The sequence below is a fragment of the Sarcophilus harrisii genome, chromosome 5 (genome assembly GCF_902635505.1).
Source record: "Sarcophilus harrisii chromosome 5, mSarHar1.11, whole genome shotgun sequence".
In the NCBI taxonomy this organism is placed as follows: Eukaryota; Metazoa; Chordata; class Mammalia; order Dasyuromorphia; family Dasyuridae; genus Sarcophilus; species Sarcophilus harrisii.
In genome coordinates, this window is record NC_045430.1 from 229,370,931 (window position 1) to 229,391,792 (window position 20,862).

The following is a 20,862-nucleotide window of genomic DNA, read 5'->3' on the forward strand; positions in this document are numbered from 1 at the left end:
ATTAACTTATAACCCCCAAAAATGGTGTTTCTTGTTAATTTAAATATTTTTTCTTTCTTTTCTTTTTTTTTTTAAAGAATGACCAATCCATGGGTGATATGCAGATAAGCGGAGGCGATGATCTTTCTAAACTAGCTGGCAAGGTATGTCCATTTAACTTGTCTCTCTGAATACTGGTGTTATAGAAAAGTTGATTGGCTGCTGTCCTTTGTTCTTTAAGAGGACCAAAATGAAATCACTATGTTAGAGTCAAGTTACAGTGTATCCAGCATGGCTGATCAGACCATTTTGAGCTCAGAATGTTCAGGTTGGACACAAATGTTTATTGAGCTAAATTTCACACCCTTTTCCCAGTTTAAAAAAAAAAAAAATTCTTGTAAAACGAGATACGAATGTTTGCAAGGGTATCACTTTTATAATGCATTTATTATAGAATACTTCAAGGATAAGATGCAGACCTTTGACTTTCTAAGATTTTTTTCCTCTCTTCATTCAAATAGTTTGACAAAAGGAATTATTTTTGTTTGTAGGATTATAGATTTAGAGTTTTAGGGACTTTTAAGATCTTTTATTTCAATCCTTCTAATTGATAGAGGAAGTAACTGAGGCTTAGAGAAGTATAAGACCTGCCCGAGATCATACTGTTACAGAACAAGGATTTGAAACTAGGTCCTCTCACTTCGATACTGGTACTCAAGTCACATCCTTAGCTGAGCAAAGGAAAAGGAGACATTTCCCTTTATTCTCATCTATTATTTATGTTGTCAGCACCTTACCATAGGCATATTTCAGATTGTTATTGCTGTTAAATGATTTCAGTCATGACCCCATTTGGGGTTTTCTTGGCAGAGAAAATGGAGCAGTTGCCATTTCCTTCACCAGCTCGTTTTACAGAGTAGGAAACTGAGGCAAACAAGGTTAAGTGACTTACAGCTAGTAAATGTGTGAAGCCAGATTTAATCTCAGGAAGATGAATCTTCCTTATTCCAAGCCCAGAGCTCCATCCACTGCCCCACTTAACTGCTCAGTTTTCACTTACATGGAAAAAAAAAGCATTTGAAGCCTTTAATAATGCATTTATTCTTAATACAAAAAATTCAATTCTACATAGGGTTAAGATGATATAAGAAAAGTTACCAGCTCTCTGCCTTGTCAGCTGAGTGAGGGGGAGTATCATCCAACTTCTTCTCTTTCTCTTCTTCCCTTAAAAAATCCAGAAAACAAAACAGATGTGTATGAGGTGGGGTGGTATGCCAACCATGAGATCATGGGAGAACCACCCTGAGCCTGGAGATGGAGTCTCAAACCTGGTTGCTTTGGTTTCTTATGCTTAGCAATAAGTGAAAAGGCTGTTTTGCTTCCAGCACAAATATACAAACAGGAAGGAAGAATTGTTCCATAAAGCAGATGGTCTCTGAGGAATGTGACCCATAATGCTAGCTTGCTGTGAATGGAAGCAATGTAGTCTTTGTTTGTTTTAAACTGGGCTGACTTATACCTTGTAGTCATTATCCTTGAACAACTTCAGCTTTCTAAGCAAAATGGATCAGACTAATACCCAAGGCTTAATCTTCCATTTTTGTGGTTTTTCTCGTTATATAACCACTGGAAGAAAGAAGTAGCAGCCACATTTAATATTTTGAAAATACATAATAATATTAGAGTAACAACAAAGCATCAAGGGTTTTGATTGAAAACAGCTTAGTCTTTCTTCCTTCATCTCCCAAATGAATGAACTAAGCAGCATAGTATGTGGGACAGAGTAAAGAATTTGGAGTCAGAGAACATAAGTTCAAGGTCAAGTTAATTCCTAGCTCAATGACCTTGAGCAAATCACTTGTATTGTGCCTCATTTTCCTTAGCTGAACAATGAGTGCCTTGGAAAAGAGCATCTTCAAAGTCCCTCCCATCGCCAAATGCCAAAATTATTTCCCTGTCATAAATTAAGTCTCAATTAGAAATTGCATTAATCTGTTAATCAATCGACAAACATTTATTAAGCTTCCATCATGTGTGGTCGGCACACTAGGAAATGGGGATCAAAAATGAAAGTTTCATCATTAGTATAATTTGATTACAAGATCAGCATTCCTACTTTCATAGATTTTAAATCAGAAAAGAATCTGAAAGATCATCCAGTCAACCACCTTCATTTTACAGATGATGGAACATCAATGAGCTTTTTCAATAGCTGTTATTGTTCAGTCATTCAGTCACATCCAATTCTTGATAACTCCATGCCCACCAGACCTTTCTGTCTTCCACCTCCTGAAGTCTGTACAAGCTCATGCTTCCATGACACTCTCCAACTCATTCCTCCACCCTCCCCTTTTGCTTTTGCTTTCAATCTTTCCCAATTTCAGGGTCTTTTCTAAGGAGTCCCATCCTCTCATTATGTGACCAAAGTATTTAAACTTTGGCTTCAGTAACTGACCTTCTTGTGAATAGCCTGAATTAATTTGCCATAGTATATTGAGATTTTTTTGTTTTGACGTGGCCATTGAGGGAATTTGTTTTGCTTGCTATACATGTTTATAACAGATTTTGTTTTTCTCACCTTCTACCAAGTGAGTGATGAAAGATGTGAACCTGAAAATAAAATAAAATTTTTATAATGGACTGATACAATATTAATAATAGTTAACATTTATATAGTGATTTAAAGTTTGCAAAATGCTTTACAAAATCTCATTTTATGTACACAACAACCATGCAGTACTGGTAGATGCCATTATTATCCCCATTTTAGAGATAAGAAAACTGAGGCAGAAGGAGGTTAGATGACATGTACAGGATCATACATCAAGAAGTGTCTGAGTTTGAACTCAGGCCTTCTAGCATTCTATTCACTGTGCCACCCAGATGCTTCATTATTAGGTTAAAAAATATCTGTGTGATCCTGGGCAAGTCCTTAACTAACTTCTTTGAGCCTCAGTATCCTCAATAAAAATATCTCCCAAGGATGTGGTGAGAATTCAGATATGAGATAAAATGCATAATACTCTTTGCAAACTTTAAAGTGGCATATAAATGCCAGTTCGTTTGTTATATTTATATTTGTAGATGTTATATCTCCTAATAAACTATAGGGTTCATCGAGAGCAGGGACTATTTCATTTCTCCTTGGACTCCTAGCACAATACTTTGCATAAACTAAACAATAAAGAATTGTTGAATTGATCTGAATACCTTAATGGTCAAATCACTTTCCCTCCCAAGGTTTCATTATTCTCACCTGAAAAATAAGAGGATTGGAATGGATGACCCCAAAAGCCTTTTCCAGATTTAAAATCTCATGATCCCATAAAGCTATTGTTTTACTCTCATTTCTACTAGGAGGATGTCACATTTTCCCAAATTAGTTTTCCTCCTCAAAACAAAACAAATCCCTCTTTGAAGAGTACAAGTGGACCCCATCACTGTTAATGTCATTTTAAGCTAACTAGAACCTCTGATCCCATCACTTATCCCCTGCCACTGCCCAGGTCATTGGCACATATTGGCACATGCCCCAGTCATTGACATATCTAGGCCAGTCTAGAACTGGATTGAAAAGGACAAGAGAGGAAATGTTTATACTACAGCTTAAAAGCACAGATACATCTGTCTACCCAGCACCCCCCTAAATCAAAGATAAACCAATGTAGAGATCACCCCACCACTAATAGGTCAAATCAGATTATTAATTAGACACGTGATATGCAACAAGAGCATGTGTTATACCAGTTATACAATCAATCACCCTTAGTCCCAGAGTACCAACTCAAATTGAGTCAACAAGCATTTGTTAATTATTTACTATGTTCCAGAAATCTCCAGGAGCATTGAAGACACAAAGAAAAGCAAAAACAAAACCCCCAAACCTAAAAAACCCTGCCCCTACCCTTGGGGAGCTTGAATTATAACAGAGGAGACAATATTCAAAACTTATGTACAAGCAAGATACACTCTGGGTAAATGGGAGAATCTCAGAGAAATGTATTAAGAGAAAGTGGAAAAGGCATCTTTTGGAAGGCAGGATTTCAGGTGAAACTTGGGACTCCAAGGTCAAGACTAGAAAGGTGAGTCAGACATGAGGGACAAGAATAAAAAGTCAGACACATAGTGATCTAGATGTCAGTGTTCCCCAACTTGGGGGTGACTTACAGAACTCCAGCCTTACATGCTGCTCCACAAACAAGACATTCCATCTCTCATTTCCAGGCCTTCTTTCTAGTTGTCTCCTTATGTCAGAAACAGGCTCCCCCCTCCAGCCTTTGTCTGCTGACCACCCTGGCTTCCTTTAAGTACCAACTAAAATCTCTCCTTCTGAAGGAAGCCTTTCCCAACCCCAATTTCATTGCTAATTATTATTATTATTTTGCTGAGGCAGTTAGGGTTAAGTGACTTACCCAGGATCACACAGCTAGGAAGTGTTAAGTGTCTGAGGCCAGATTTATACTCAGGTCCTCCTGACTTCAGAGCAGGTGCTCTATCCACTGCACCACCTAGCTGCCCCTAATTATTTTCTATATATCTTGTATATAGCTTACTTTGTATATATTTGTTGCCTGTTGTATCCCCTATTAGATTGCAAGATACTTGAGAGCAGGGACTGTTTTTTTGCCTCTTTTATATCCTTGGTTCATAGCACAGTTCCTAGCACATAGAAAGTTCTTGATAAACATTGATTGAATGAACCAACTAAATCTTAACTTCATTCCTTTTCCAAAGATTCATTTCCTTAATGCTGTTTTTTGCATCAACTTCATATGTGCAAGTCAACTTTAGTAATATGTCAAACCCCATTTATACAACCACTATCAGTCCCTCTGATACCCTTTGAGTGACCTGCAGTTTTGATTTTTATGAGATTGTTCCATGATTCATAGGAATCACCAGGAAAATGTTGTCATTAAAAAAAGATAGATGTTGAGAGATAGTAGTTTGAGATCATTGAAGGAATTTTACAATTTCCCAAATGCAACATAGGCTATCATAATAATATATAAAAATGATGGAGAAAGTGATACTGAAAGCTTCAAAGGAAAAGTAAATGGATTTGGGGGAGACCACACAGAAGACAATCCAATATTTTTCTTTGATTGGGATAAAAAATGCCCAAGAAAATGGCTCACTAGAATCTTCTTTTCCATCCTGTGGAATAAAGACACCATCTGATAAGAGACCCATGATGGAGGCAGCATGGAAATATCTTGCTCAGGCTCATGATGGCTTAGACCATGTGGGCTAACTTAGGTTCATAGGATGGAAAAGGCAGCTTTACAAATAAGAATAGATTAGCCTATGTGAGCCCCTATAAGTGGCTAAAAGAACCAATGGTGAGAACCAGCCAAGAATAGGAAAAGGCTTCTTCCCCTCCCCCACCTCCCAAAAAATGAAGGGAATTACTAAAAGTTTCCTGAAATCTGAAATTCAAAAATTTTAAATTTAAAAATGTGGGAAATTTAAATAGAAGAGAATCTTCTTTTTTAGGTAGAAAAAACAAGTCTCGTCCAGGCCATGGACCCTTGGGATCCCTCCCAACTCTGACATGCTATGATCATAAATCTTACACTTACTATATGAAGGCACTAATACATCCCCTTTATGAGGCTTCTAATAAAGTGGGTAAATATTTAGGAAGAAGAAAGCTCTGTAAAGTACAAGGCTTTTTTTCTTACACTATGGAAAAGATGCTCACGTGGAAGTCTGTCTGAGTCATGGGTTTAAATAGGTCAGTGTTGTTGAAGAAATGGAGTCTTTAATGATCCAGATAAATGGCCTCTTTAGCTCACCATGGTAAAAAACATTTTTCTTTATGTGTTCACACTGTCTGCACAATGAGCTCCTGAGAATCATTTGTATGTTTTTAGGAGTGAGTATAATTACAGCACATTGCAAAACCATTGCATCCATTAAAGCAAGAAAAGCATGTTCATGTTTAAGGGGGGAAAAAAAACTCTGAAAATCAAGGATAAAACTCAATGCATGAAAGCAATGCATAGATCTGGCTGCCTCAAAGCATAGATGTATGGGTTAAGAGCAAAATGTCAGGTTTGGGTTTAGGGTTTTTTTTTTTTAATTAATTCAAGCAAGTTTATAATCCAGTGCCAGAATGAAGCTTCTGAATCTGCCAAATTTTTTTGGCCCTAGTGTTAGTAACTATTTCAATCATTCCTTTTCATTGTTTCCCTGACTAGGTTGAGAACTTGATAGGAACACCCCACAAACACTCAGCTCTTCAAGAACCAGGGCTTTTGTCTCTCTTTCTATCCTCAGCACTTAGCACATTGCCTGGTACATAATAGATACTTAATAAATGTTTATTGATATAATTCTTACAATTCTGAGTCTTTATCAGAAACATAATATGGATCTGTATTTTTCCATAATTTTTATATATAAATATATATGTTACATAATATATGATAATATACCATACATATTTAAAGTTATCTTTTGTATTTATAAGCAATTTGACCAATGGTAATTGTTCTTCCTGTTTGTGTGCGACTAACTACCAGAGTTTTCTCACCATATTTAAAATGGGTTGTCATAGACAGGGGTATGCTGGAACAAGTTCAAACCCATTCTGGAAATCTGGTTGTTAAACTTTCAGTGTGAGCACTTACAGCTTGAGAAATGGGCAAATGCTGCAAACCAGGGCTTGATTTATTGTTTTATTGATTGTCTAGACTTTAGAAAGTGATGGATAAAATGTTAATATTGCAGATTAAACTTTAAAAGTGTTTGTGTCCAGGCTCAGACACTTACTATCTATGGGACTCTGAACAAGTCACTTAACTCTGAACAACAAAAGAGACAGAGAGACAGAGAGACAGAGAGAGAGAGAGAGAGAGAGGGAGAGAGGGAGAGAGACAAAGAGAGAGAGGGAGAGAAAGAGAAACAAAGACACAGAGAGAAATTAGGGAAGTGTATTTGAGTTTGGGAAAGGTTATAAAGGATTCAAGAGAGAGCAGAGGCAACTAGGTGATGCTGTGGAGTGGTCAGGAGGGCCTGAGTTCAAATTTGGACTCTGACACCTATTAGCCACGTGACTCTGGGCAAGTCACTTATTCCCAATTGCCTTCCTCACCCCTACAAAAAAAAAAAAAAAGTGGTTTTTTTTTCTCCTGGACAGCCTCATTGTAAACAGTTTTACACCAGCTGAATGAGGTACAGCAGTGGTACATTAAATTAAGAAAATCAAATGTAAGAAATTCTTCAAAATCTTCAAACATTTTTGAATAACCTATTTTCAGGAAAACAATTGTGATCTACATATACTTACTTTGTAGTAAAAAGTTTGAGTCTGGATCCTGAAATAGCAAGAAAAGGAAAAATTCAGAGAGAATATTTTTGGTTCCCCAGAAAATTTTGCCTACAGCCAGTGGGCTGGCAATTTTACTAGGTTTTCTCTGAGGAAATGAGCTAGGTGTGATGAGATGATTCAGTCAGTTACTGGCAAAATCTGAGATACAGTAAGCATAATATTATCAGGTCGGGAGTGTGGGAGAAGGTACAGTAGGTTTTGAACAGAATTTCAAAATATAGTCCATTCAAAAATGAAAACAATTAGGAGCCTTGGAAATGAACTTCAAAAAATAACTGAAAATAGATTGTAGTTAAGACTGAGGAGGGGAAAAATGTTAAGGAGAAGCAAAAAATATGAAGGGAATTACTAGCATTATTTACTGGAGGAAATGAATAAAAATGAAGACACATCACTTGCTAAATTATGACTTCATCTCAGTCATGTGAAGCCCCTTGGAATGTGAAAGCTAATAATAGCTTCCATTTATAAAGCATTTAACAATTTACATGCATTTTGTCATCTGATTTTCACAACTGTGTGGGACAGGTAGAGTAAGTGTTACTGTCCCCATTTTGTAGATGAGACTCAGAAAAATTAAGTCTCTTGTCCAAATTTACATGCCAACTGAGAAGTAGATCCAAAACAAGAACGCACTTGTTCTGATTTCTGATCCAATGCTCTTGCCATCTCATTCATAGATGGCTTTCCTTTTGATTTAATCAGAAAACTGGAAAGGACAGGAGTAGGAAGGTTAGAAGGATCTAACCACCAGTTAGATCCTGGCAATTAGCTGCAATGGTATATTATAATTCCATTATAATTTGAGGGCAGTGAACATATTTAACATGGAGTAACTACTAAGAAATTAAAGACTTGGAGGAAAGATAAAGAGAATACCTTTTTCACTTTTTCCCACTACCATCAAAGATAATCAGTTATATACTAATTACCCATAATTTCCCAATTAAATCTGGTCTCTACATATCTGTATGACTTTCTTCTCTAAGATACTGAATCAAAGATACTAAATTGAATTCTCTTCAATCTCACTATCTCTTGATATTTAGGGATTTTTATATCTAAATTTCTGATAAAACCAAAGGCACGATCTACATTACTTACATAGATTTATCTTGGTTATTTTTCTAAATAACAAAATCTCAGTAGTCTTTTATTCTCTAAATGAATTCAGCATGAGAGCATCTGCTGTTGGTCCATGATCTTTGGAAACTCATAATGGAATGGAATGGGAATGGAAACTCATAATGGAAAATATATAGGCACTTAAATAGACAAGACCAAAAATCATTCCCAAGTGATCAAAAGATATGAAAACAAAAACAAAAAGTTTTCTCAAGAGAAGAATTGAAAACTCATACCATATGAAAGAATGCTCTGAATCAGTAATCAAGATCAGCAAATTGGCAAAGATGATAAAAGATGAAAATAGTCAATGTTGGAGAGATTGTGGAAAGATAGATACATTAATGCACTGTTGGTAAAGCAGTGAACTTGTCCAACCATCCTAGTACCTACTGATTGAGAAATGACAACAACTTATAATACATAAAGGCAATAGAAAATTACTATCCTATAAGCAATAATAAGTATAATTTATATAAAGAACTTTGGGAAAACACATGTTAACTGATACAAATTGAAATAAGACAAAGAAAACAATATGGGAGTGTTCCAAAAATCTTAGTGCAGCTTGGACTTTAATTTCAGAAACATAAATGCCACAAATTAACAAAAAAAATCTGTCATTTTAATTTTTAAAATATTGATATTTTATTAAAATTCAACATAACCATGACCTTGTGCTATATATTGCTAGATGTTTTGTTTTGTTTTGTTTTGCAAACTTTGTGAAAACTTTCATTAGCTGCTGCTCCATGATTTTGGATTCCATTTGTAATTCCAACCTTAAGATCTTTTAAAGAATGATGTTTTCATACATATATTACCATTTTAATACGACCTCACAAGAAAAAGTCTGATGGAGATAGAACAGGTAACCAAGGAGTCCAAGACCTTTACTGATCTGCTGCTCTGAGAAAGTGTCATAGACAATTAATGATAAAAGGGTGCTCCATCTTGTTGAAAAATAATGTTATTTAGTGATGTTAACTTAATTTCTACTATTTGAGAATGAAAAAAATTTTCTAGTATTGGTGAATGAGATTCACCATTGACCACATATTCTTTTAAAAATAAGTCATCAATAATGTAAGATTTTCTAATGGCTCACCAAATATTCACTTTTGGAGAATCTCAGGTTGCCAGAGCTACTAAGCCTTTCATCTGGCCCTCATGTGCCAATCTCAAAAGTTAACTTTGCTCCTTAAGTGGAAAGTTGCTTCATCAGGCAACTTGTCAAGAACATTATTGGAATTTTCCATTTTTTACATCAGCAGACAGAAGTCTGATTTTGCAAAGTAAGACTCTCTTTGTTGTATCTGAACAATTGTAACTTTGTAAATATACTTTTGGAGATTCAGAATTCTAAGCACAATGGTTATTTGGAATGTTCTGAAAAGTCAGTCAACCCCAGAGTACCCTAATTTTGAGGGGATTCTGTTCAAATGGCTTCCCAATTTCAGCCACAGTCTCTTCACTAGCTTGGCATCTCGTAGATCTAGCCTTGTTATGAATTGAACCATTTTCTTAATTTTTTAAATCCAATTATTAATTAAATTTCTGGAGAAATTCTTCTTGTAATGGGAGGCAAATTTTCTTCTTATTGACATTGTGGACTTGAGTTCATCTACCCAGAGAATGTAATTGACTTTTTTCTTCCATGTTTGCCATCTTCAAATTGAGACACTTAAGTTAAAATTTTTCATTTGTTATTCCATATTTGCGAGACAAGAATTAAAAAATCTAAATAATCAAATTTTTTAATGATTTTTGCATGTTTATGTTGTTTATATTTATGAAGATATTAAAACAATACTGTACTGTGACTTGCTATATGGTGTGTGTGTATGTGTGTGTCTATATATATATGAATATGAGTATAAATTTATATATATAATGTGTATGTGTGTATATATAATTACAGCAGTGTCAAAGGAAACCCTAAAACAATTGAAACTGAATGCTTTAAAATTATATTGACCAAGTCTGGCCCCACAGAAGACTTAGAGAAAGTCATTTCCCTTGCTTCTTGACAGAAATGGAAGACTACACTCATCAGATATTTTCAATGTGTTGTTTAGTTTTTCTCTTTTTTAATATTTCATAAGAGGTAACTGGAAAATATAGGAAATATAAAAACAAAATACATCAATTTTTTTTAAAAAAGCCAAACTGAAAGAGGTGCCATGATATTGGAGATAGTCAAATATTATTCATTTTTTTAAAAAATAAGGAAAAGTGTAGAATCTTCTGTGAACTTAACTTTGATTTTTGGTTAAAAACTATAGAACAAGAGTTCCCAAGTGGGGTCTATGCCCTTGATTTTTTTTTTTAATTTAATTATTTATATCTCAATGTAATCAGTTTCCTTTGTAATCCTCTGTATTTTATTTTATGCAGCTATGCAATATACTAGTATTCTGAGAAGGGGCTCTTAGGTTTCAGGGTCCAGGATATTATACAGAAAAGGTTAAGAACCCCTGCTTTCAAGCATATTATTAAAGGGATGGCTTATGAGACTTCAAAAAAGAAGTGTGATCAAAAGGAGCTAGCATGGCTTCATCAAATACATGCTTAACTAAATATGTTTGCTGAAGTGTCATGCCAGCCTAACCTCATTTTCTTTTTTGACAGGATTATCAGATTGGCAGCTAAGAGGGATGCCATAGGCAAAATTTAACCGAATTTAGCAAGACATTTGACAGATTTCTTGTTGAAGTTGTAAGCAAACTGGAAAGATATGAGCTAAATGATGACAGTTATTACTAGTTGATAATATTTATATAGTTCTTATAATGTGGAATCGTTTGATCCTCACAACCCTGGAGGCAGGTGCTATTATTATTGCCTTTTACAATTGAGGAAACTGAGGCTGACAGGTTAAGTGATCTTTCCCAAGACTACACAATAAGTATTTGAAGCTGGATTTGAATTCAAGTTTTCCTAATTCCAGGTCTAGTGCTATATATAGGTATATAAAATAGGTATACAAATCAAACATTTACTGCTAATCAGTCATAATTTTACAACCCCTACATTCAATTATAAACCCCATATGTGATCACAACCACAGTTTAAGAAGCTGTACACTGGAGGATAAATGGTGACTGGTCATGATGTTCAGGTGCAAATTGGAGAAGGTAACTAGGTCATCTTTGAGGTCCCTTCTTAACTCTGAGACTATATAAATCTACTTAATATCAAGAGTATATGATGAAAGATAAGTAATAAGTAAAATATATAATATAAAAATGAAATAAAAAATAAGTAAAAATAAAAAAGTAAAAAATAAATAAGATAAAAATGAGCATATGATGACAAATCAAGTCCAATTAAGTCAACAGGAATTTATTAAGCACCTATGTACCAAGCAGAAAGAAAGAAAAGTTCCTGCTGAGGACCTGGGAAAACCATATTCCTACCTATTCCAGATGAATTCATTCAGATTGGCATGAATCCATGGAACTCCCAGAATGGCCATTGCTAGGACTAGAGTAACTGGGTCATGGACCCATTCACTTACCAGGATTTTCTGCTTTAGAGACAGAGGTAGAGCAAATTGTGGGTTTTAAAATAGAACCAAAATGCTAGATAACTCTTCAAATTGTATTCTGAATAATTGTGTGTCATATGTCTCTTTCAGAATGTGCTCATTGTGGAGGTAAGCTGGTTTGTCCCCATCCAATTTTTGATAGTTGGCAGATTGCTACGGTGAGTTTTTAAATTAGTACTCAGTGTCTCCATGTCCAAATAGCTTTTGGATTCCCATTGTGTACTAGCTGTTACAGGATGATGCAGATCTAATTGCTCTCCTTAAATAGCTTAGAATCTTTCATGTTTGCTTGGGAACAAGAAGACTTAGATTTTAGTCAGTCGATTTATTGATTGGCAGTCCTAGTTCCACAACTTCCCAAGTAGCCTTTATAAGTCATTTACTCTTACTTATCCTCAGTTTTCTCATCAAATAACAGGGGAAATAATATCCAATTTACCTGACTAATAGCATATCTGTAGCACCAAATGAGGTAATGAATGTGAAAATGCATTGTAAATGATTAAATGTCATACAAATGCAAGTTTCTTTTATCAGAAAATCGATTAAATGGCTATGATGTGCTGCTATCAACCTAGTGTGTCAGAGGTAATGGACTCAGATACAGATTGAGACTTTTTGGACATTTTCAAATAGGAATTTGTTTTGTTTGACTGTATGTGTTTGTAACAAGGGTGTGGTTTTCTTGCCTTCTCAGTTGAGGGGAAGAATGAATGGGAGAAAATGAAGCTCTGAAAATAAAATCAAATTTAATTTAAAAGAAGAAAAAATTATTATGTGCAAGACAGGTTTATTTTTTTTTTTCAAAAAGAATGTTTTGCTTTCAAATCATGGGAGTTAGAGCCGGAGAATACTTTAGAGATCATTTCTTCCAAGTCCCTAATTTTATAAATGAGAAAACTGAGAGCTAAAGAACTTAAGGGATATTTTTAAGGTCACACCAATAGCAAATGGGTCACTTTATCTTTTTTTTCCTAAGGGTTTGGCCTTCTATTGACTCATTTGATCTTTACAACACTATGTAAGTTGTTCAGTCATTTTCAAACTTCTTGTGATCCCATTTGAGGTTTGCTTGGCAAGGATACTGGAGTGGTTTGCCATTTCCTTTTCCAGTTCATTTTACAGATGAGGAAACTGAGGCAAACAGGGTGAAGTTATTGGCCCAGAATTACACAGCTAGTGTCTGAGGTCAAATTTGAATTTAGGAAGATGAGTCATCCTGACTTCAGACCTTGTGCTCTATCCACTATGCCATCTAACTGCCCCAATGTGAGGTAGGTGAGTTCATCTCTATTTTACAGCTGAAGACATGTCTGTATAATCTCAGAGACTTAGTGACAGGCAGGAGGCTATCTACAGTCGTCCTGATCTGTATCTTGCCACTGGGTCCAGATGGCTCTGGAGGAGAGGGGGAGGCTAGTGACATTACACAGCCCTGCCCCACTTACATCCAAGTTTCAAGTTAAAACATCACCTTCCTGATGTCATAGTCAGACAAACAACAGCAACAGTCCTTACGTCTACACTTGTGGCTTCTCTACCACATCCTCATTCCTTTAAGACTCAGTTTCAACAGTTCCAGAAAAGCCATTTATCTATTAGGCAAGTGATGGAAGTTTGCACACTTACCCAGAAAGGAAGAGCAGGATTATTAACTTGATTTGCAAACTTGTTTGGGGTTTATTTATTTATTTGCCATTTTGTTTTTATAAAAAGATTCTCTCTTATGTATTTTATTTTATGCATTTTAAAATATTATTCTGCAAAAAGATACAGACTTTACCAGATTGACTATCAAAAATAGTACATGACATCAAAAATCAATTAAAAACCTTTGTCTAGAATAAACATAAGCAGAAATTTTCAATTAATCACATATAGTTCTCAAACAAATTTTGTTGACAGAATATTCTAACATATTGAGCTGTCACATGTATATTAATCTGCTATTTTTCAGTAGAACTTAGGAAGTATCCCTCCATTCAAGAAATTTGCTCAACTATGTTTTCTGGGATGTAAATCTTTTGTTTCACGAATCAGCAACTGAGTTTAAAAGCTTGGGTTTTTGTTTTTGTTTTTTGAAATTTCTGTGACCTCTTTTGCTGTAATTGTGGCTCAACCCTCAGTGATGAAGCCTTGTCTAGTGCAGTTGTGTCCCCTCCACCCCCACCTCTCAGTTCACTCCTTGTCACCAGCTGCTTTCCAGATCTTTCACTTCTTTAGTCACAGAATCCCTCCCTAAATGGGACTAAGAAGGGGGGAGCTGTTTATATTTTAAGGGTATTCAGATGTAAAGACTATGTCCATGAAAATTCATGTGCCTTGTATTGTGTCCTATAACCTCCAGGCCAAATTTAGCCCTTGAAAGTAAACTCACAGCTCCAATTCTAATCAGAGAGAAACCACACATGCATATCCAAAGATTGAATTTAGCCCTTCCAGCTAACAGCCGAAGGCTTCAAAGAGTAGCTTCATCAACACTCAGCTCCCCAGGAGAAGTGAAAGCCTAGAAATACACCATCCAGCCAGTTCCCCACCCTCTCCCTCCCTTGATAATAGTCTTAATCATGGACATTATTATTGGGGAAGATTGATGTTGAATATATCTATGTCTTTTTTACAAAGGATATTGTTGGAACTGGGAGGACCATGAAATCTCTGCTTGGCAAAATAGAAAAATACAAGCCCAACATGATTAAGGTAGTGAGGTAAGTTGAAATTCACAGTCAAAGTCTGTTCTTTTTCATTTAAAAAAGTAAACCAAGCTCCTTTTGCAAAATATGGATGCTTTACTCATGAGCCTCATCTCAGGAAGACTTGTGATTGGCCATAACGTTAAAATAATAATAATAATAAAACCTAATCTTCCTGGCTCCTAGGCTAAGATGAGGCGAGGGAAGGGAAATCTTTATTCTGTACCTTCTGGAGCCTTCCCTCGACCCACCCCTCACTCTTTGGCCCTTTCTAGAAGTAGCTTAGATGAGCCCTAAAAATGATACCCTATCCCCTTCCTTCACCAGAGAGATTGTTGTCGTGTTACAAGCACTAAAAAGAATGAAAACAGGATCCAGTGACTCCAAGAAAACCATGGTAATTGTGTAGGTTCTCAGCTATGGAATAACAGCCAATGCATCTTAAAAGATTTCAAAAAGTACTGGCCCTCCAGAGAGATGTGATTTCAGCTACTCATAATATGTTACTTCTTTTTAATGGTAGTTTGTTGGTGAAAAGAACCCCGAGAAGTGACGGCTTTCGACCTGACTGTAAGTACTCTTCTGGAGAATCTTTTGACTACCAGTTGATGATATTCTCTGTTCATGTTCCCCCAGAAGGTAATGTAGGACTGGTAGAACTACCGAGTCCCGGTGATGGCTCTAACTGCCTAGCAGGAGGATGTGCTCACGACCTGATGATGGGGAATCCTTTCAGCAGCAGATTCCCAGTTTGTGTACTTCAGTCTTTGTGGGGGCTGTTGAACTTGGTTATTTATCATTATTCTTGGTTTTATAGCGTGACTTTGTTCCAAGGAGGTCATGTGATAATAACTCAGATGATTGCCACCACACATTCCTGCCCAGAGCTTCATTCAGGTGGGCTGGTGGGATGCTGCCTGTTTGAACAATACAGACTAGAGCCCCACCCACATGTCTCCACTGATCACCCATAAGGGGAAAAGTGTACATGTGGGAAGGTTTTTTCAAATTCAGAAAATATTACAATTCAAAATTAGTCTTGGTAAAGTATTATTTGATTATATTTTGATAAAATTTGGGAAGAGAAAGAATTCCTCCAGATTGACCATTTGGCCAATTTTTTTAAAATTACATAAAATCAGAGAAAGGGAAAAAAGTAACTAGAAAGCATCCTCACAAGCCTTAGCTCTCAGAACATGCGATCCAAGAGATGCAACTTTAATTCTTCCACAAATTACAGGCAGAGCAGAAGCCTGAAAAAATAAACCTACAGTCCAGTGATTTATTGTATTATCTGTAAAAGTGACCTTTTTTCCCCTCGGTTGTATGGTATCTGGAATGTTATATAATGCAAAATGGCCATGACTTGATTTTCACAAGTTATGCTTGCTGTGAAGTCCCTGAAATAATTTGGCTGAGGTTTTGGTCAGCAAGCTGAATAAACATCAGAGCAAGGGAAGTACGGTATGGATGGGGAGCATGCCAGTGACATCAAGTAACTCCCTTTAGACCAAAAGCAATTTTTTCCAAGACTAAAACATTTTCTTATTTACGTGCTAGTAAAAATAACAAGGGTTTCTGAAAAGTACAATCACATAGCATTCTAGTTCAGTAAGCATTGATTAAGAGCACGCTGCACAAATTGCTGAGCCTGATTCCAACTATCCATCACAGTGCCTAGCATTCAGGTGATGCTTAATAAATGCTTATTGATGGATTGATTGAGACAAAGATCAATAAGACCTGTACTTTACTAACCAATAGGAGACATAAGGTATGTACATTTGTGTTTTTAGTATAATATATATTTATTATATTTGAATATTAAATATAATAAATATATATTTTACTAAATTTACTTATGTTTATAAACATATAAATGTTATATAAAAATATAACATTTATATGTTTATAAACATAAATAAAATAGTGTGAAATAGATTGTGATGAATAAAAGTGCAAATATTAGTGAATATAAGAGATCTGAAATGGAGGCGAGGGGCACAGTGGATCAGTGGAAGCTTCCTGAAAGAGGTGACTTTTGAGCTGAGCCTTGAAGGATGAGTAGGGTTTCAGCAGGCTGAGATGAGGAATGAGGACATTCAATGTGGCTGGTACAGTGTGACCTAAGGCATGAATGCGGGAGGGCTCAGGATGCTTGTGGAATGATGGAGAGCCTTGTTTGGCTGAAGTATGGGATGCAACATGGAAAAAGGGCACAATGAAAAGCTGCAATTGCTGGATTACTAGATTGTCACCTTAAGATGGATGACCTTCAAAGCTCGCCTAAGATTGGGCCTTTTTTTGATAGGTCATTTGATAGTATTTATATTGCACTTGAGGCCCTATTATTATCATTATTTTATACATGAGGAAACTGAGACTAAGTTACTTGCCCAAGGTCACACAGCTCTAATGTGTCTGAGCTAGAATTTGAATTCAGGTCTTTCTGACTCCCAACCAGCACCCTATCCGCTGTAATCCCATTAAGCAGCCAACTGAGAGTCACCACTGTTTCCAGCAGTGGTCAGATGTGCTCCAACCTGTAAGATTGCTCACGTTTATCTTTATGTATTCCTTCTCCTAGGTTGCAATGCAGAGTTGCATGCTTATTAGGGTCAGTAGGAATGATGGAGGCCATGGGAATTCATTTTCAGGCAAGACTATGGACATTTGACCTTCTCAGAAGGAGATTCTGCAAACCAGACTGGAGTGACCCAATCTGGTGTCTAATAGCCTTCCCTGTCAGGAAATTCTTCCTATTCTTTACCTAAAATCTCTCCTGCTGCAGTTGAAGCTAGTTTCCTCTCATTCTGCCCTTTGGAGAGATAATGCACTAATTACTGCCCTGCCTATTAACCTCTTACCTACTTGCAGACCCTTATAAATCCCATGCTCAGAACTCTCTTCTTCAGGCTGAATCCTCCCATTTCCTTTGACCTTGCTCCATCAGAGTTGTTTTGCAGCTCTTTCCCCCACCTGGGTGGCTCTCCCCTGAATCTGTCCAAGTACAATGGTGGGATTATCTCACAGTTCCTGCATTCCAGCCTTTTCTTGATGCATGCAGTATTCCAAGAATAATGGCTGCCATTTGTAGAACTCATCAGAGGTTCGCACTGAGATTATTTAATTTGATCAATTATTTAATTCGATCATACTTGCTTTTTTCACATTAAATCAGAAAATTCACATTCAGCTTGTATTCACAAAGGTGTTTGGCTCCTCGAATCTGTTAAGAGAAACTTTTCAATATGATTTTGCTTACAAAATATACCATGTCACCTAAGTTCCTACTGAACTGCATCCAGGCTTGTGTATTACTTATCACTTCACTAGCTTGCTTCTGGCCAAACGAATAAATGGACACAGAATGAATTCACAAAGTCCCCTTAGTTCATAGATTTGTACTTAATCTATTTTTTTTTTTCCTACTAAGATACTGGATTTGAGATTCCAGATTTATTTGTGGTGGGCTATGCCTTAGACTACAATGAATACTTCAGAGATCTCAATGTAAGTCTTTTATTGCTCATTTCCTAACCTACTGAAAATGTTTAGATTCAGTTCCATTTATCAGAAATATTTTGAAAAGTATTACAAATATGAGAGGTACTAGTGGTCAGCCTTAGAGCCAGAGAAATTTGTGTTCAAGTGCTATTTTGCCATATATTAACTTTTAACTGTGGGTAAATCATATGGATAAGCCCTTAAGAAACAACAACAATAATAATTCAACAAGTATTTTTGTTAAATATCTGCTTTTTGTCATGCACTGTACTAGACACTAAAGATTAGAAAAAACAAAAATGAAATTTTAAAAATAATAAAATTGATGAATGATGATGATGATATTTGCTCTACTGTATAGTGCAGTAGATTTTCAAAGTACTTTACATACATAATTTCATTCGGCCCATTTTTGGGAAGCAGATGCTATTATTTTCACTATTTTGTAGTTGAAGAAACTAAAGTTTAAAAGTTAAGTGACTTGCCTGTGAACATTCCATTAGTAATTACTGGAGGCAGGATTTTGAACCCAAATTTTTTCAACTCTGAATTCTGCATTTTCCATGTCACCATACTATCTCCAAGACTATAAAGTCACAGGGGAATTATTAAAATATATCAGTAAACATAATTTCCACACTGGAAATTTTCCCATACCAATGAAATCACAGGCCCAGATTTTTTTTAATGATTTAAAATTCAACAAATATATTTTTGTCATCATATTCCCCCTTGCCTAACAGTGTATCTGACATAAACTAGGTATTTAATAAATATTAATTGACTGACTCCTTTTTTCCCTAAAAAGCTTTAAAAACTTGTCAGATATTTTATATAATTAATGAAAAGCAATATGGCATCATTAATGGAAAACTGATCTGTGTCAGGAAGATCTACATATTGGCTGAGTGATTTAGCAAACAAATCACATGCTTTCAGTGTCCCAGATAACTAAATCTATATGTTTTAGAGAGGATGTTGGTTTACATTGGTAAAGGATTTCTCGTATTTGATATTCCCTATATCTTAATATATTATTATTATTATATTGTTATTCCATGCAATATATTATGTAATAACATTATTGTTATATTAGTAATCAATGTTATTTAAAGATAATATAATGTTATATTCATTATATTAATAAAAGTCACAGACCTAGAAAAAATACTAGAAGTATAGGTATACAGAAATCATTATTATCTTTGTTTGACAGCTAGGCAAATAGCCACACTGAGGTAAACTAGGGATTGGTGTATTTTCTCTCTTTCCTTATAGTTGTGTCCACTGCCCCCTGGTTTATCCTAATAACCAAGTTTCTTCAGCTCTTGTCAATGATGGCCATAACATGGTATTTCCCTCCTGCCCTTGAGGCACATGCTCTCCACATGAGAAGGGTTGGACAAGAGTCCATGCTACACTCAACATCATTATTTCCTGTCAGGTGGGATTTCAGGAAGAGTAGATGTCATAAATGTCACAGAGTGATACATTCCATCTCCACCAGGACCTTTCAATATTCTGCTGTCAGAGATCAGGATCAACCAGAAATCAAAGCTGGAAGAACAGAAAACATTAGTCATTTGGCAATTAAGTGGTTCATATGTGCAGATTTTGCACATATTTTTTAAAAAATGATGAATATTGATTATAAGTTTCCCGCCTCTGTTATTTATGGAAGAAGTTTAACTGCGCTTCTCTATTGACTGTGTGCCTAATTTACCTTAAAATCCTGTTATTTCAGCATATATGCGTGATCAGTGAACAAGGCAAAGGAAAATATCGCGTCTAAAGAAGTCCGTTCTCACTACCTGAAAATTTGTGAATTTCTTCAATTCCCTAATTCTCTTTGCCTTTGACTACAATCAAGAAGCTAGTTTGTCTGTTTGTGAAAGTCGGCTCTGCAGGCATCTTCATGGATTAGGACATTAAAAAGTGGTTTCATCTGAAAGCATTCTTTTCAGGGCTCGTGACATCTTCATCATGAAATACACAGCTTGCCTTTTTCTTGATTTGTTCCAAATCAAACACTCCACCTGGTGACTCATGATTTCTGTCTACCTTCATACTCCCATGCTACACCTTTTTTGGTCTGGAGAGTCCTTTGCGCTCACTACTTTTCCCTGAAATTCCCCATCCCCCTTCTCATTCCTCAATTGTTTATTTTTGGTTTCTGTTATTTTTTGCCTAATAATTACTTGACTTTTTTTTTTTCCTTTGGTCACAAACTGAGAGATGAATCGTTTTGTCTGAGATCTGAGCCCACACAACTGAGATGCACACATGCTCCTGTGCCCAAAAGGAAGGGAGGGGGGAAGGCAGTTTAATATATATTTATGTGTTTGCACATTTCTGACAGCCCATTATCATTTGCTTTGTCAAAACCTTTCAGAACCTCAGGGTATGCTGAATCTTAATGACACTATGAAATGAGCCTTTACATGGTACTCTTGATTTGAGCTTCCAGGACTTGACTGTGACATGTTGAGTATGCACAGACGTGCTCAACTGTGTTTAATACACTGAATTTTAATTAGAAAAAAACACAATGCCGGGGAGGCTTTCATTTTTTAAGCTATGTCCCTTGATTTGAGTGGTCCCTAAGCAAATGACTGGATCCAGAGTAGGGAGGACAGCTCCTTTCACATATATATTCCCATGCTTGGAGCTAA

At 35.9% G+C, this 20,862-nt stretch overlaps 1 protein-coding gene across 2 annotated transcripts in view; it reads left to right on the plus strand.

Moving 5' to 3' along the window:
* PRTFDC1 (phosphoribosyl transferase domain containing 1) overlaps nucleotides 1-20,111 on the plus strand; it is a 94,224-nt gene extending 74,113 nt beyond the window's left edge. The window contains exons 4-9 of one of the 2 annotated variants that reach the window (XM_031939855.1): nucleotides 78-143; nucleotides 12,081-12,098; nucleotides 14,616-14,698; nucleotides 15,207-15,253; nucleotides 18,120-18,196; nucleotides 19,935-20,111. In XM_031939855.1, coding sequence (XP_031795715.1) covers nucleotides 78-143; nucleotides 12,081-12,098; nucleotides 14,616-14,698; nucleotides 15,207-15,253; nucleotides 18,120-18,196; nucleotides 19,935-19,982 — 339 coding nt within the window. In that variant the 3' untranslated portion in view covers nucleotides 19,983-20,111. Of the gene's footprint in view, nucleotides 1-77; nucleotides 144-12,080; nucleotides 12,149-14,615; nucleotides 14,699-15,206; nucleotides 15,254-18,119; nucleotides 18,197-19,934 lie in introns of those variants that run through there. The other variant, XR_004229784.1, reaches the window with a different exon arrangement.
* The last annotated feature ends 751 nt before the right edge of the window (nucleotides 20,112-20,862 follow it).